The 18537-nt window shown below is 49.3% G+C and overlaps 1 protein-coding gene across 2 annotated transcripts in view; it reads right to left on the minus strand.

Moving 5' to 3' along the window:
- The window catches only part of timm10 (translocase of inner mitochondrial membrane 10 homolog (yeast)), a 22727-nt gene continuing 4190 nt past the window's right edge, over window positions 1–18537 (minus strand). For both annotated transcript variants that reach the window (XM_063039637.1, XM_063039638.1), the window contains one exon: window positions 1–749. In XM_063039637.1, the coding sequence (XP_062895707.1) occupies window positions 548–749 (202 nt within the window). In that variant the 3' untranslated portion in view covers window positions 1–547. The remainder of the gene's footprint in view (window positions 750–18537) is intronic.

Below are 18537 nucleotides of genomic sequence, written 5' to 3' on the forward strand. Positions count from 1 at the left end.
TTAAAAAAAACCTGTTTTATTATTTTTCACAAGTCAAAAGCTGCATGGCGGAACAATGCCTCGCTCGAAACCTGCGGGTTGATCGTTGCCTCTCGTCTCGTCGTAGGAAAACGTTGCTGGGAAGGGCGAGAGTTCTCGGTTTAAAACGTCTCCAATATATATATAAAAAAATCTGCATGACGTCCAGCAGTCCCGGAGACGTCACGACGTTGGTGTGATGCGGAGGACACACTCCCGCCAACGATCCTCCCAACTGGGTCCCCACCCCTTTCTGCCCTCACCCTCCGACGCCCAGGAACCTCACTGCCACCCCACACAGCCTCCCCAACTGCCCCATCCCTCACCTGTTGCCCTCTACCTTGGCTGGCAGCCATCTTGTTGAGGTCAGCCGCCATGTCAAGCAGACAAGAGGAGCAGGAAGCAGCCATCTTGATGAGAGCAGACGTCACATCAGGTAGGAGTCTTTCTGGGAGGGGGGTCAAGAGGCAGGTGCGTGGAGTGGAATCCCAGCGTCAGATCACCTCCCCCCTCCCCGAGGACGGCCGCCTCATTGTCCAATGGACCCCTGCTGCATCCTGCGCATCAGCTCCTCGTCCTGCACGGAGAGCTCGGTCAGCTTGCGGCCCAGTCGCTCGTGGACGTCCAGGTACTTGGCCACACAGCGGTCCAGGCAGACAGACTCGCCCTTGGAGAGCTCGGGCTCCTTGTAGTGGGGGGGCACGCACTTCCGGTGGCAGGCCTGCGTCATCCTGGGGGTGGAAGAGAGAAGAGGCTCCCATAGCTCAGTCACCAAATCAGATCAGAATACATCCCTGTCCCCAGGGCCTAACTCTGTCTCCACCGATGTCCGTCCGCACACCCAAAGGGACCCCACCCCTTCAAATTCACTCCCAATGGGACCCCACCTCTTCCCATTTACTCCCAATGGGACGCCACCCCTTCCCGCTCACTCCCACTAGACCCCACCCATTCCTATCCAACGGGACCCCACCCCTTCCCATTCACTCCCACCGTCCGCACTCCCAATAGACCCCACCCCTTCCCATTCACTCCCAATGGGACCCCATCTCTTCCTATTTACTCCCAATGGGACCCCACCCCTTCCCGTTCACTCCCAATAGACCCCATTCCCTTCCCATTCACTCCCACCGTCCGCATTCCCAATAGACCCCACCCCTTCACATTCACTCCCACCATCCACACTCCCAATAGACCCCACCCCTTCCCGTTCACTCCCAATAGACCCCACCCCTTCAAATTCACTCCCAATGGGACCCCACCTCTTCCCATTTACTCCCAATGGGACCCCACCCCTTCCCGCTCACTCCCAATGGGACCCCATCTCTTCCTATTTACTCCCAATGGGACCCCACCCCTTCCCGTTCACTCCCACCGTCCGCACTCCCAATAGACGCCACTCCTTCCCATTCACTCCCAATAGACCCCACCCCTTCCCATTCACTCCCAATAGACCCCACCCCTTCCCATTCACTCCCACCGTCCGCACTCCCAATAGACCCCACCCCTTCCCATTCACTCCCACCGTCCGCACTCCCAATAGACCCCACCCCTTCCCATTCACTCCCACCGTCCGCACTCCCAATAGACCCCACCCCTTCCCACTCACTCCCACCAATTAAATCAGTAATCAAATGTTGAGTTACAAGGAGAGGCAGGGTGGGGGCTGTGGGAATGTTTTCCCCTCAGCGAAGGAGGCTGACAGGTTGAGCTAACTGAGGTTGACGAGAGGTGTGGATAAAATGGACGGCCACCATCTCCCCCAACACCACCCCCCACCGTTAGGTTGGAGAGTTTAAAAAAATAGAGGGCAAAGTGTTTAAGGCGAGAGGTCACAGGCCCTTTGGCCAACCTTGTCCCTGCTTTCTTGAACCATCTCTGTCCTGTATCTCAGCGTTTCCTGGCCACGCACCTGTCCAAATGTGTATTAATTGTTGATTCTGGACCTGCCTCAACCACTCCCTCCATCTGCGGGCCTCCCCCTGGCCAGAGAAGTTGCCCCTCAGATTCCTGGTCAACTTCTCCCCTCCCACCTTGAACCTGTCCCCTCTGGAGGGGGGGGAAAGACTGCTCACGCACTCTAACTGCACGCCTCGGGGTTTTACACACCTCCACAAGGTCACCCCCTTCACTCCAGGGAATAAAAGTCCAAACTTGCCTGGCCTCTCTCTCTCTCTCCATAACCCACTCCCCTGAGTCCCGGCGTTGAACTTTCTCCCAGGCTGTGTGCTACCGAGCTAACTCAAAGTTATCCGCACAATCTCTGAGAGCCCGAAGTCTGCATGAGGATTTTCTGACCTTCCAAATTTATTCTCCTGAACCTTTCACCAGTTCTCTCGCTAGATTTGCTGTCCGTTTCTTTCCTCCGCCTTTCTCCTTTTTCCATCCTGAGCTCTCTCAAAAATGGCTGACCCTTTCTCTCTAGAACGTTCCTGAGCTCTCTCTCAAAGAATCTGAACAAGATATTCTCTGGCTATGGGCTAATTCAACAAGCCCAACTTAATCAACTGAATTCTTATTTTAACCAGCAAAAATGAAATAAAATACTTGATTCTATAATGTAATTAAAGGAACTATTATTGCATTTTGAGAAAATCTGCACAAAATAAAATACCCAACCGAACAACTGTATTAGTAAATTAAGCATGGTCTTAAACCAGGGTATTAAATTTAGAACATAGACCATACAGCACATTACAGGCCCAATGTTGTGCCAACCATGTAGCCTACTCTAGAAACGGTCTAGAATTTCCCCACCGCACAGCCCTCTATTTTACTAAGCTCCATGTACCTATCTACGAGTCTCTTAAAATACCCTATTGTATCCACCTCCACCACTGTCGCCGGCAGCCCATTCCATGTACTCACCACTCTCTGTGTGAAAAACTTACCCCTGACATCTCCCCTGTACCTACTTCCAAGCACCTTAAAACTGTGCCCCCTCATGTTAGCCATTTCAGCCCTGGGAAAAAGCCTCTGACTATCCACACGATCAATGCCTCTCATCATCTTATACATCTGTATCAGGTCACCTCTTATCCTCCATCACTCCAAGGAGAAAAGACCGAGTTCACTCAACCTATTCTCATAAGACATGCTCCCCAATCCAGGCCACATCCTTGTAAATCTCCTCTGCACTCTCTCTACAGTATCCACATTCCTCCTGTATTGAGGTGACCAGAACTGAGCACAGTACTCCAAGTGGGGTCTAACGAAAGTCTTTTTAGCTGAAATATATTATTTCTATTTTTGCACTGTTCTTAATTTAACTATTTCAGAATCAGAGTCAGAATCCTTTATTTACGTGGACGCATACGGGGAAGTTAATGCCGGTTTCCCTGAGCTCTCGCTGTACAGAATCAAAAAGCAAACAAAACAATAGTGCAAATAATCGTGAACTATATACAATGAGGTATACCTGTGTGTGTACAGGTGGACTTGGTTTATAATAGACTAAAATTCAAGTGTTTATAAGACTGATGGCATACGGAAAGAAATTTAATAATATTTACTTCAATTTATATATTTAGTTATTTCTATATTATCAAGTATTTCATTGCCCTGCTGCTGCTGCTAAGTTAACAAATTTCATGACACGGTGGCATCCGTTAGTCTCACAAGACCATGAATTTGCACCTTGGAAGGTTTCCAGGGCGCAGGCCTGGACAGGGTTGTATGGAAGACCAGCATTTGCCCATGCTGCAAGACTCCCCTCTCCACGCCACCGATGTTGTCCAAGGGAAGGGCACTAGGGCCGATACAGCTTGGCACCGGTGTCGTTGCAGGAGTTGCCAGAACGAGGTTGAAAGCAACGTCGGACTGCCTTAGGGAATCCAGCTCCGGATTTGTCCTCAGGGTTTACTCCCGAAGCCTTTCCCTTCGTAGTAAGGGCGATGACACAATTGTAGTGGGGGACTTCAATCGGGAAAATCAGGTTGGTGTCGGATCACAAGAGGGGGAAATTTTGCTGAATGCCTACGAGGTGGCCTTGTAGAGCGGCTTGTGCTCGAGCCTAGTCAGGGAAATGGGCAGAGGAGTGGCTGACAGGCAGGAGGCAGCCAGTGGGAATAAACCAATGGTTGACTTGTGGTGTACCTCGGGGGTCAGTATTGGGACCGCTACTTTTCTCATTGCTTGTCAATGATTTACAGTAGATAATGGAATCGACAGCTGCGTGGCAAAGTCTGCAGATGATACGGCGATAGGTGGAGGGGGTAGATAGTGCTGAGGAAGCAATGCGATCGCAACAGGACTCGGACAAATTGGAAGAATGGGCAAAAATGTTGCAGCTGGACGACAGCAGCGGCCCCCAACCACCAGTACGGGGCCGCAAAGCACGTGCTACCGGGCCGCGAGGGAATGATACCAGTCAGCTGCACCTTTCCTCATTCCCTGTCACGCACTGTTCAACTTGAACACAGGGTTGCCAACTGTCCCGTAGTAGCTGGGACATCCCGTATACTGGACTAAATTGGTTTGTCCCATACGGGACCGCCCTTGTCCCGTATTTCCCCCACTAAGGTAGAGCGTTCCTATGAAACCTTTCGGGCCGAAATAGTGTAAAGCGAAGAAGCAATTACCATTAATTTACATGGGAAAAAAATTTGAGCGTTCCCAGACCCAAAAAATAACCTGCCAAATAACACATAAAACCAAAAATAATTAACACTAACATATAGTAGTAGCAGGAATGATACGATAAATACACAGCCTATATAAAGTAGAAATAATGTATGTATAGTGTGGTCCGGAAGATGAAGGCAAAACCGATTTATGGGGGGAAAAAATTGGCATGTACACACATGCGCACATCACATACGCAGTCACGCATGTACACACAGGTGCCCGCGCAAGGCTTCATGGTCATGGTAGACTTTCCCGGGGTAAAGTGTCCCGGGATTTGACTGCTACTTTTGTCCCTTATTTGGGAGTGAGGAAGTCGGCAACCCGAACTGTAAAAGACATGTTGAGGTGAGTTTAACCCTACATGAACACCCACCACCCCCCCCAGTCGGCCAGTCCGCAAGAATATTGTCAATATTAAACCGGTCTGCAGTGCAGAGAAGGGTTGGGGACCCCTGCTCTACCCGACATACTTCATGACATATACCGGTGACGATAACCCTGATCCTGAACTTTGTAGTTTAAATGTTTTACAAACCAACAATATATACTCAGTGACCACGTTATCAGCAACAAGACAGATAGATAACGCGGAGCAGACAGCGAGTTTGTAAATCTGGCAGGAGCAAAGGATGTTGGGAACGGCGAGGGCGGGGTGCGGCGGGAGGGGGTGTGGGACGGGGGCAGGGAAGGAGTAACGGGGGTGGGGGGGGTGGGTGCAGACACACCCAGCCCTAAAACAGCAGGCGAGGTCACCCAATTCCAAATAACTGGCCTACTGATCAATACAGAAGGTCTCTCTGGTGCTCCCCGCTCCCTCCCCCCTCCCTACCGTGACCCACAAGATACAGGAGCAGAATTGGGCCAATTATCCCACTGAGACTGCTCTGCCACTTCATCATGGCTGATCCATTTTCCTCTCAGCCCCAATCTCCTGCCCGCTCCCCGTATCCCTGCGTGTCCTGTCCAATCAAGAATCTATCATCCCCTGCCTTAAATATACTCAAAGACTTGGCCTCCACAGCCGCCTGTGGCAACGAGTTCCGCAGATTCATCACCCTCTAGCTCGATAAATTCCTCCTCATCTCCGTTCCAAAAGGATGCCCCCCCCCCCCCGCTCTGAGGCTGCGTCCCCTGGCCCCATCCTCCATGTCCGCCCTCTCTCTCTCTCTCTCGAGGACTTTCGGCGTTCGACAGGCCTCAGCCAGGCCACCCCTCGTCGCCTTACAGGCCCAGAGGCATCGAACGCTCCTCGTCTGACAAGCCTTTCCCCTCCCAGAATCATCTTCGCCACCCTCTCCAATGTCGGCACATCCTTTCTTACAAGCAACACGCATAAAAGTTGCTGGTGAACACAGCAGGCCAGGCAGCATCTCTAGGAAGAGGTACAGTCGACGTTTCAGGCCGAGACCCTTCGTCAGGACTAACTGAAGGAAGAGTGAGGAAGGGATTTGAAAGTTGGAGGGGGAGGGGGAGATCCAAAATGATAGGAGAAGACAGGAGGGGGAGGGATGGAGCCAAGAGCTGGACAGGTGATAGGCAAAAGGGGATACGAGAGGAACATGGGACAGGAGGTCCGGGAAGAAAGAAAAGGGGGAGGGGGGAACAGAGGATGGGCAACGGGTATAGTGAGAGGGACAGAGGGAGAAAAAGGAGAGAGAGAAAAACATCGTGTGTATATAAATAAATAACGGATGGGGTATGAGGGGGAGGTGGGGCATTAGCAGAAGATTGAGAAGTCAATGTTCATGCCATCAGGTTGGAGGCTACCCAGACGGAATATAAGGTGTTGTTCCTCCAACCTGAGTGTGGCTTCATCTTTACAGTAGAGGAGGCCGTGGATAGACATGTCAGAATGGGAATGGGATGTGGAGTTAAAATGTGTGGCCACTGGGAGATCCTGCTTTCTCTGGCGGACAGGGCTTCCTTTCTTAGATGAGGCCTTCCCCCCCCCCCAAAAAAAAAACAGCTCACAGGCCTGCAAGGGAGGCCTCACCAGTTCTTTCTGAAGCCTCGTCCAAGTAACCATCTATGACTTACTTAAATGTCGCTAAAGTATCTGGTTTTACCACTGCCCACGCAGGGCGTGCAATACAAGCTAACTCCTTCCAAGAAGTCGAAGTGCGACTTACAGCAGCCCTCGAAGCAATGAGGCAGTGTTCTGAAAAATGGTCTCTGAACCCAAAGCCGTCAACAACTCAGGTGTGTGCATTCCCCCCCCGAGGAATCGAGAAGCAGCTCGGAAACTCCAGGTCTCCTGGTGTGGGAAGGAGCTCGAACACCGTCCAACTCCAATCTACCTGGGCGTGACACTGGACAGGACGCTCTCATTTGCCGCCCACATCCAAGAAACTCCCGAGGGAAAGCCGGCTCCCGCAATTCTCCCTTGAAAAAGTTAGCAGGCACGCAATGGGGAGCTAACGCTCACACACTTGGATCAACTGCCCTAGCACTCTGCAGAATACTGTGCACCCGTGTGGAGCAGATCAGCCCATGCGAAGAAAATAGACCCGTTGCTTAACGAGCCCTGCCAAATAATCACGGGCACACTGCGCCCCACACCCACTTACATCATTTACAGACGCAGGCATCGCTCCCCCAGAGATCCGAAGACGCACTACAACAAAAATTGAAAACGGTAAACAGAACTGGGATCCACGGCACCCACTACATCATCATGTGCCAGTTTCCAACCGCCTAAAATCGAGGAAAAGCTTTGCTACAGTGGAGGAAACATCCCCCTCAAACATACCGGATTGACCTCTGACAACAAACAGAAGCCAGAGCCCCACCAAACAATACAGTGCAAGACCCCACACAAATGTAACCAGACGGGGAACTGCTTAACGGACGGAAGTGGTACACTCTCAACAGAGCGAGAGCGGGAGATTGTCGGACGGGAGACAATATGGTGAAGTGGGGGGTTTATTTCCTGAGGAGACTGAGGTCCTTTAACATCTGCCGGACGATGCTGAGGATGTTCTACGAGTCTGTGGTGGCCAGTGCTATCGTGTTTGCTGTTGTGTGCAGGGGCAGCAGGCTGAGGGTGGCAGACACCAACAGAATCAACAAACTCATTCGTAAGGCCAGTGATGTTGTGGGGATGGAACTGGACTCTCTGACGGTGGTGTCTGAAAAGAGGATGCTGTCCAAGTTGTATGCCATCTTGGACAATGTCTCCCATCCACTACATAATGTACTGGGTGGGCACAGGAGTACATTCAGCCAGAGACTCATTCCACCGAGATGCAACACAGAGCGTCATAGGAAGTCATTCCTGCCTGTGGCCATCAAACTTTACAACTCCTCCCTTGGAGGGTCAGACACCCTGAGCCAATAGGCTGGTCCTGGACTTATTTCCTGGCATAATTTACATATTACTATTTAATTATTTATGGTTTTATTGCTATTTAATTATTTATGGTGCAACTGTAACGAAAACCAATTTCCCCCGGGGTCAATAAAGTATGACTCTGACTAACCAGACAGCACTAGAGTGGCTGGCTGTCTAGTGTGACAAGCTGTGATGATGACCCCTCTGTGTGAAGAACTTGCCCCGTTATACTTTCTTCCAATCATTATGCCCCCTCGTAGTAGCTACGAACGGCAAGCGATCGGGAACACGGTAGCAGGGACGATCCCCCCACAAAAACGTAGGAAGCCAGCACGCGGATAACAAGAGGAAATAAGTTAGCGTTGAACACCAGAAAATCTCAAATGGGACTGGTTCCTGACCCACATTGCTCATTTTGCCCCCACGGAACAGTTGGCTCTTTTAGACATGTTGTATGGGAATGTCCAGGGGTTTTTGGTTTGTGGGGGAAGGTTATCAGTACCCTCACAGAACTAACAGGGGTACAATTACCAATGGACCCTGCTGTATATCTTCCCACCTTTCCCTCACGGAAAAAAACACATAATAATCTGGCTGGCAGGGCTGACTGCAGCTAAGATTGCAGTCCAGCGTTGGAAACCTCCCCGTGATATTTCAAATACTCACTGGCTTCGGAGATTTGTGGACCTGGAACTTTCATCAGCAAGAGTAAATGATCAACACCCAAACAGTCTTAATGTGGACAAATTTGATATCTAACTTAAAAGATCTTTTGTTAAAATAGGAATGCTTTGTCTGTGTATGTACTACTATTCGGTTGGAGGGGAGAGGGATGTGTTGGGGGGGGAGAGAGGGGATGGTGGTGAAGGTTGCGGGGTGGCTGGGTTAAACAGTCAAAATGTAATTGGCAATTGGTTGTATTGAATCTAATTTGTTGGTGTTGCTATAAAAAATTAATAATAAAACCCCCCCCCCAGAAAATCTGCAGACGCTACCAATCCGAACCAATCCCCTCATTCCCGCGACAGAGACGCACATCAGAGTCAGGTTTATCATCACCCGCACGTCGCCAAATTTGTGTTGGCTTGTTCTTTTTGCCGGCAGCCGTGCGGAGCAAAATCGATCAAGTTTCCACAGGGCCGTGCAAAAAGGTTCAGACACCCCAGCTGAGTACACGCGCTGAGGCCCTTTGCACGACCCGACTGTCAGATCTGCCGATCGCCTGGCAGAAACTCAATGCGTAAGAGCACGCCGACGCGGCCAGGAGGCTCGGGTGTTGGTCAGACCCCGAACAGCGGGACGGGGGGGGGGGCCAAGACACGTGACCCGAGTGACTCGACGCATGCAACTGCATTCGTCACATTACTGGCCAGAAGGGCTATTTTATTGAGATGGAAAGATGCCTCTGCTCCCACTTTGATACAATGGTTCTCTCAGGAGATGTTATGTCTTAGTTTGGAGCAAATCAGAAGTCGAACTTTTGATCCTCGATTTGACTTTGAGAAAAGGTGGGGCTCTTTTGCTCATTACTATCATTTGATTTGAGTTAATTAAGATGGTTCCCTTCTGATTCTCGTTTAAATGGATTTGAGTTGGCGGATTGATGTATAGATCTGGGGTTGTGCTCCCAATAGTTTTTTTCCCGTTTTTCTTTGTTAGTAGGGTTTTTTTTTGTTTTAGTTAGTAGGGGTTCTTTTCTCCTCCTTTCTTTTTTCCAGAAAAAATAATTCTAACATTTTATTTTTCCTTCTTATTATTGATCTATTGTTTAGCTTTGTTAATCAGTTATTTCCTCACGTGACCCTGATCGGGGGGGCTGAGCAGGTGCCCCACCTTGCCCAAAGGCGACCTGTGGAGGGAAGGAGTGTCTTGCACCTCCTCTTGGTAGATACGTGTCTCCACCCCACTAGCCCATCTCTCCACGGTGACACCAACATTTAGAAGGTGGCTCACGATGGACTGGACATTGGCTTTGCGGGAGAAGCCAGAGACGGGTGGGAGAGGGCTGCCTCTCTGACTGGCGGCCTGTGACCAGTGGAGAGCCGTGGGGATCGGAGCTGGGTCCATTGTTGTTTGTCATCTAGATTGACGATCTGGGTGATAACGCGGTGAACTGGGTCGGCAGATTTGCGGGTGACACCAAGATTGGGGGAGTCGTGGACAGCGAGGAAGGCGATCAAACCTTTGCAGTGGGACCTGGACCAGCGGGAAAACATGGATTGAGAAAACGGCAGATGGGATTCAATGCAGACAAGTGCGAGGAGCTGCACTTTGGTAGGACCAACCAGGGTAGGTCAGACACAGTGAACGGTGGGGCACTGAGGAGTGTGGTAGAACAGAGGGATCTGGGAATACACGTCCATAACTCATTGAAAGTGGTGTCACAGGTAGACAGGGTCGTAAAGAAAGCTTCTGGCACATTGACCTTCACAAATCAAAAGGTCCAGGAGATGGGATGTTATATTGAAACTGTTTTAAGACAATGGTGAGGCCCTAATTCGGAGTATTGTGTGCAGTTTTCGATCACCGACCTCCAGGAAAGGTTGATAGAGTGCAGAGAAAAATTACAAGGACGTTGGTGGGTCTGGAGGTACCCGGGTTACAAGGAAAGATTGTAGAGGTGGGTAGTGTATTCTCTAGAGCATAGGAAAATGAGGGGAGATTTGATACAGATCTGTAATTCCTTGAAAGTGGTGTCATGGTGAGACAGGGTCGGAAAGAAAGATTTCAGCACACTGGCCTTCACAAATCGAAGTATTGAGTACAGGAGACGGGACGTTATGCTGAGGTTGTAGAAGACGCCAGTGAGGCCCGATTCAGAGTACTGACAGCAGTTTACAGTCGCCGACCTCCGGGAAAGATGTAAATAAGACTGAAAGAGTGCAGGGAAAATTTACAGGCATGTTGCCGGTCCTTGAGGATCTGAGTCATGGGGAAACGTTGAATCGGCTGGGACTTTATTCTTTGGAGCGTAGGAGAATTGGTGGGGGGGGTGGATTTGGTAGAGGAATGTAGACATGCAGACAGGGTAAATGCAAGCAGGCTTTTTCCACTGAGGTCAGGCAAGACCAGAACCAGAGGTCGTGGGTTTGGTAGAGTTTTAAGGATATTGGGGATGTAAGAAATGATTCTTAGACTCTAATGGGTTAAAATTAAGTGCCAGCTTGTGTGCGCTTTGCTTTGGATAGTGTGCAGAGGTTGTCCTTCGCCATTGAACCTGCCTTCAGCTTGTTTAGATTAACGACTCAGCGCTGTCCCTTGAGAACAGTATGGGGGGCTGGATTCACACACCATTCCTTACTGTTTCGCACCACTAAATTAAGCTCCCTCCCTTGTCCCTAACAAAAGGGAGTAACTGATAAAGGCTGGACAGAACATTCCTTTCTTAATCAAAGCTCAGATTTAGTGGACTCTCTTACCTAAGTAATTAAGTTTTGCTCCGATGGACTTGGCTGCAATATCTGTTGAACCGATTGCTCTTTGTATCGATAGCCCTATAAATTGTAGTGTTTCTGAATGTTAGACAGAAGCTCGTCGTGAGCCACCAGAGAGAGAGAGAGAGAGAGAGAGAGAAATTCTGTCTCTTTGATGTTTGGCTCCGAGCTTCTCGCCGGCTGAGCTCGAAGAAGTAAACCGGTGAAAACGATAAAGTGAAAAACCATATGGTGCGGTTACTGGTCCGGCGAATTTAAGTTTACAGGTTAAGGGTGAAAGGTGAAACGTTGAAGGGGAACATGAGGGGAAATTCTTCCCTCGGAGGGTGGTGAGAGTGGGCAAACGAGCTGCCAACGGAGGCGGCGGACACGAACTCGATTTCAACGTTGGGGAGAAGTTCGGACGGGTACCCGGGTGGGAGGAGGCTGTTTTAAATGGCTCGACCCGGACTAGACAGGCCAACGGGCCCGATCCTGAGCTATGGTGTTGAATTGACTGTATCCGTGCGCCCGTCATTGTGTTTGTAACATCGAGCAGACGCCCTCTTCTCAAGCGCAGTGGGTCGCCTGACGCTAACGCAGCTCCGGGGCGCCGGAGTTCAGAGTCCGACTCTGGCTCCCTGCCCGTCCTCCCCGCGGATCGCGCGGGCTCTCCCCAGGCATTACGATTCCCCCCCCCCCACGTAGGCTAATTGGCCCTCCTTTACCCCCTGGACACCCATGGCTGTGTCGCCACCCACAGCTCTGATCTGCCAATTAAATTTGCTGATGACACTACACTGACTGGCCTAATCTCAAACAATAACGAGGCGGCCTACAGGGAAGAAGTCATCACCCTGACACAGTGATGCGAAGAGAACAACCTCTCCCACAATGTCGCAAAGACAAACGAGCTGGTTGTGGACGACAGGAGGAATGGAGACAGGCTAACCCCTATTGACATCAATGGATCTGGGGTTGAGAGAGTGAACAGCTTTAAGTTCCTCGGTATAAACATCACCGAGGATCTCACATGGTCTGTACACACCGTCTGTGGTGAAGAAGGCACAACAGCGACTCTTTCACCTCAGACGGTTGAAGAAGTTTGGCATGAGCCCCCAAATCCTAAGGACTTTCTGCAGGGGCACAATTGAGAGCATCCTGACTGGCTGCATCACTGCCTGGTATGGGAACTGTACTTCCCTCAAACGCAGGAACCTGCAGAGAGTGGTGTGGACAGCCCGGTGCATCTGTAGATGTGAACTTCCCACTATTCAGGACATTTACAGAGACAGGTGTGTAAAAAGGGCCTGAAGGATCATTGGGGACCTGAGTCACCCCAACCACAAACTGTTCCAGCTACTACCATCCGGGAAACGGTACTGCAGCATAAAAGCCAGGACCAGCAGGCTCCGGGACAGCTTCTTCCACCGGGCCATCAGACTCATTAACTCATGCTGATACAACTGTATTTCTATGTTATGTTGACTGTCCTGTTGTGCACAATATTTACTATAAATTGCACATTTAGACAGAGACATAACACAAAGATTTTCACTCCTCATGTATACGAAGGATGTCAGTAATAAAGTCAATTCGATTCAATAAACCGTCCCGTGATGAGGTTAGGGTTAAAACGGGGCTGTCGGGGGTGGGAGCGTGCTGGGGCTGCGAGCTTTGTAGGGCCGGATGGGTCAGCTGCACGCAGGATCTCCGAATCAGTAAAATAAACACCCCCAGGAAATCTTCCCCACATTTAAAATGCACCCAGACAGGGCCATGGATGGGAAAGGTTTTGAGCCGGGGCTCCCGAGCCCCATTTTGTTTTTAAAAGCTACGAGCTGATACAGGTGTCCCCCGCTTTTCGAACGTTCGCTTTACGAAACCTCACTGTTACGAAAGACCTACATTAGTACCCTGTTTTCGCTTTCTGAGGGTGTTTTCACTGTTACAAAGAAAGGCAGCGCGCAATAAAAAATCAGTGCACGATAAAAGGCAGCGCGCGCCCCGAGCAGCCGCTCTCCCCAGCATCCGGAACAGCATTGCTTAAACACATGCCTGTGAGCTACAATTAGCAAGATGAGTTCTGAGGTATTGGAAAAGCCTGAAAGAGCTCGTAAGGGTGTTACACTTAGTGTAAAACTAGACATAATTAAGCGTTTCAATCGTGGTGAATGAAGTAAGGACAAAGTGAGTTTGGCTTGTGGAAGCTGACGAAGATGATGTTGAAGAGGTTTTGGCGTCCCATGACCAAGAGCTGATAGATGAAGAGCTGATGCAATTGGAAGAGGAAAGGATAACAATCGAAACCGAACGCAGTAGCGAACTGAACGTGAAGCAACTGCGTGAGATTTTCGCTGCAATGGTAAAGTACGACTTTAATTTTGAAAGGGTACGTCAGTTTAGGGGATATTTGCAGGACGTTTTGAGTCCTTACAAAGAACTGTGTGATATAAAACTGCGCGAGGCTCAGCAGTCAAGCAAGCCTTCCACATCAGCCACAGCAGACGACGAACCTCGACCTTCGACATCGAGGCGGGCAGTCAAAGGAGAAGATGAGCTGCCTGCCCTGATCGACGATGAGATGACACCCCCGTGTCCCACCACCCCAACCCCCGGGCCCCGGACAGATACCGTACCGATTCGCGGAGAATGCGACAGTAGCCGGGAGGCACACAGCACATCTTTAAGAAAAAAGCCGAAATAAGCAAGCTAATTAACTAGGTGCCGCTGACACGTAATTGTCGGCCCAGATCAGAGACGATTTCCGATTGCATCGCCTCTGATCTGGGCCGACAATTATGTGTCGGCAGCACCTAATTAATTAACATGTTTATTTCGGCTTTTTTTATTAAAGATGTGCTGTGTGCCTCCCGGCTACTGCTGCGTTCTTCGCGGCATGTATCGGGTTGGCGGCCTGGAGGGTGGGGGCCACTGCACCACTCCAGCCTGCGACGTCTCAGCCTAACACACCATCATCAGTGTGCTCGATGTCTTCCCAATTCCCTAAGTGATACTACACTGTGCATACATTATTTCTACTTTATATAGGCTGTGTATTTTTACATGTTATTTGGTAGATTTGGCAGCTTCATAGTTTAAAGGTTACTGGAGAGCGCGTTTATGCCAACAGTGCTTGCGTGAGACTTTTGCTACGGAGATCTGTGCAGGCAATCGTTGTAGAGAAGTATTTCTACTTTATATAGGCTGTGTATTTATATCATTCCTGCTTTTACTGTATGTTACTGTTATTTTAGGTTTTATGTGTTATTTGGCATGATTTGGTAGGTTATTTTTGGGTCTGCGAACGCTCACAAAATTTTCCCATATAAATAAATGGTAATTGCTTCTTCGCTTTAAGACATTCCGGATTACGAACCGTTTCACTGGAACGCTCTACCTTCGGATGGCGGGGGATACCTGTGCCATGAAGCAAGGGGCTCCTGGACCCCAGGTTTCATAGAAACATAGAAAATAGGTGCAGGAGTAGGCCCTTCGGCCCTTCGAGCCTGCACCGCCATTCAGTATGATCATGGCTGATCATCCAACTCAGAACCCCACCCCAGCCTTCCCTTCATACCCCCTGATCCCTTTAGACACAAGGGCCATATCAAACTCCCTCTTAAATATAGCCAATGAACTGGCCTCAACTGTTTCCTGTGGCAGAGAATTCCACAGATTCACCACTCTCTGTGTGAAGAAATTTTTCCTAATCTCGGTCCTAAAAGGCTTCCCCTTTATCCTTAAACTGTGACCCCTCGTTCTGGACTTCCCCGACATCGGGAACAATGTTCCTGCATCTAGCCCGTCCAATCCCTTTAGAATTTGTTACGTTTCAATAAGATCCCCCCCTCAATCTTCTAAATTCCAACGAGTATAAGCCTAGTCGATCCAGTCTTTCTTCACATGAAAGTCCTGCCATCCCAGGAACCAATTTGGTGAACCTTCTTTGTACTCCCTCTATGGCAAGAATGTCTTTCCTCAGATTAGGGGACCAAAACTGCACACAATACTCCAGGTGTGGTCTCACCAAGGCCTTGTACAACCGCAGTAGTACCTCCCTGCTCCTGTACTCGAATCCTCTTGCTATGATTGCCAGCATACCATTCGCCTTTTTCACCGCCTGCTGTACCTGCATGCCCACTTTCAATGACTGGTGTACAATGACATCCAGGTCTCGTTGCACCTCCCCTTTTCCTAATTGGCCACCATTCAGATAATAATCTGTTTTCCTGTTCTTGCCACTAAAGTGGATAACCTCACATTTATCCACATTAAATTGCATCTGCCATGAATTTGCCCACTCACCCAACCTATCCAAGTCACCCTGCATCCTCTTAGCATCCTCCTCACAGCTAATACTCCCACCCAGCTTCGTGTCATCCGCAAACTTGGAGATGCTGCATTTAATTCCCTCATCCAAGTCATTAATATATATTGTAATCAACTGGGGTCCCAGCACTGAGCCTTGCAGTACCCCACTAGTCACTGCCTGCCATTCTGAAAAGGTCCCGTTTATTCCCACTCTTTGCTTCCTGTCTGCCAAACAATTCTCTATCCACATCAATACCTTACCCCCAATACCGTGTGCTTTAAATTTGCACACTAATCTCCTGTGTGGGACCTTGTCAAAAGCCTTTTGAAAATCCAAATATACCACATCCACTGGTTCTCCCCTATCCACTCTACTAGTTACATCCTCAAAAAATTCTATGAGATTCGTCAGACATGATTTTCCTTTCACAAATCCATGCTGACTTTGTCCGATCATTTCACCGCTTTCCAAATGTGCTGTTATCACATCCTTGATAACTGACTCCAGCAGTTTCCCCACCACCGACGTTAGGCTAACCGGCCTATAATTCCCCGGTTTCTCTCTCCCTCCTTTTTTAAAAAGTGGGGTTACATTAGCCACCCTCCAATCCTCAGGAACTAGTCCAGAATCTAACGAGTTTTGAAAAATTATCACTAATGCATCCACTATTTCTTGGGCTACTTCCTTAAGCACTCTAGGATGCAGACCATCTGGCCCTGGGGATTTATCTGCCTTTAATCCCTTCAATTTACCTAACACCACTTCCCTACTAACAAGTATTTCCCTCAGTTCCTCCATCTCACTAGACCCTCGAGGGATAAACGCAGGCAAATGTGTTAGTTCTGACAACCATCTATAGATCTGCAGTGGAGACTGTGTTGACTGGCTGCATCATGGCCTGGTATGGAATCACCAATGTCCCAGACTGGAAAATGTCGTGCAGATGGCCTCAGGACTCAAATCACCAGGTTCAGGAACAGTTATTACCCCTCAAACATCAGGAAGGAGGTACAGGAGCCTCAGGACTCACACCACCAGGTTCAGGAACAGTTTTTACCCCTCAATCATCAGGAAGGAGGTACAGGAGCCTCAGGACCCACACCACTAGGTTCAGGAACAGTTATTACCCCTCAAACATCAGGAAGGAGGTACAGGAGCCTCAGGACCCACACCACCAGGTTCAGGAACAGTTATAACCCCTCAAACATCAGGAAGGAGATACAGGAGCCTCAGGACCCACACGATCAGGTTCAGGAACAGTTATTACCTCTCAAACATCAGGCTCTTGAACCAAAAGACATAACTTCACTTGTCCCCATCATTGTAGTGTTTTCACAACTGATGGACCAATTTTCAAGGACTCATCATCTCACGTTACCAATACTTATTGCTTATTTATTTATATTTTTTGGTATTTGCAGAGTTTCTTGTCTTTTGCACACTAGTTGAACGCCCACAAGTACATGAATCTCAGGGTTGTATCTGATGCACTTTGATGAATAAAATTTACCTGGAGCTTTTAGATTGTGTATCTGACAATCAACTCGTTTCAATATTGATGTCAACTTTTAAAATCACTCCGACTCCCCCCCCCCCACCTCAAAGAAGGGACCTTGGGGTACGGGCATGCGGTTCTCTGAGAGCGGAGAGATAGGGCGGTGAGACGGGGGTCGTTGGGCGAGTCAGGACACTCGAGTACAGGGGTCGGAAGATAATTGTGTTTGCCCGGCTGTAGGAGAGATGTCGCCTAGCCGGAGAGAGCACAGAGGGAGACTTACGAGGATGATCTCGGGACGTCAAGGGGCTGAGTTACGGACTGAGGTCGGGCAGGCTGGGACTCCTATCCCCTGGAGCGTAGGGAGCGGCCTTAAACGAGGTGTATAAAACCCTCGAGGTCAGTTTCAGAATCAGGCTTAACATCACCGGTGTCGGTCGTGAAATGTGATCATTTTACAGCAGTAGTACAATGAAATACATGGTATAGAGGGAAAAAAAGTGAGCTATGTTAAGTATCTACATGTCTATTAAATAGCTAAGTTAAAATAAGTTGTGCGAAAAATCAGAAATAAAAAGAAGTAATGAGATTGTGTTCATGTGTTCAGTGTCCGTGCAGGAATCGGACGTCAGAGGGGAAGAAGCTGTTCCTGAATCGCTGAGTGTGTGCCTTCAGGCTTCTGTACCTCCTTCCTGACGGTAACAGTGAGAAGAGGGCACGTCCTGGGTGGGGGGGGGGTCCTTAATGACGAACACCGCCTTCCTAAGACACCGCTCCCTGACGATGTCCTGGACCCCGCGGAGGCCGGGACCCGTGACGGAGTTGACTAATTTTACAAGTTTCTGCAAATCATGCAGTCGTTTCTCCCCCGCTTCTCCACCCCCCAGTACCAGACGGTGATGCAGCCTGTCAGAATGCCCTCCACAGTACATCTGTAGTCGTTTTTGTGTGCTTTTGTTGGCAAACCAAATCTCCTCAAACTCCTGATGAAATATAGCCGCTGTTTTGTCTTCTTTATCACTATTTTATACTTTATTGTCGCCAAACAATTGATACTAGAACGTATAATCATCACAGCGATATTTGACTCTGCGCTTCCCGCTCCCTGGATTACAAATTGATAGTAAAAACCAATCATTGAAAGTGGGCACGCAGGTACAGCAGGCGGTGAAAAAGGCGAACGGTATGCTGGCATTTATAGCGAGAGGATTCGAGTACAAGAGCAGGGAGGTACTACTGCAGTTGTACAAGGCCTTGGTGAGACCACACCTGGAGTATTGTGTGCAGTTTTGGTCCCCTAATCTGAGGAAAGACATCTTTGCCACAGAGGGAGTACAAA

The sequence above is a fragment of the Mobula hypostoma genome, unplaced genomic scaffold (genome assembly GCF_963921235.1).
Source record: "Mobula hypostoma unplaced genomic scaffold, sMobHyp1.1 scaffold_91, whole genome shotgun sequence".
In the NCBI taxonomy this organism is placed as follows: Eukaryota; Metazoa; Chordata; class Chondrichthyes; order Myliobatiformes; family Myliobatidae; genus Mobula; species Mobula hypostoma.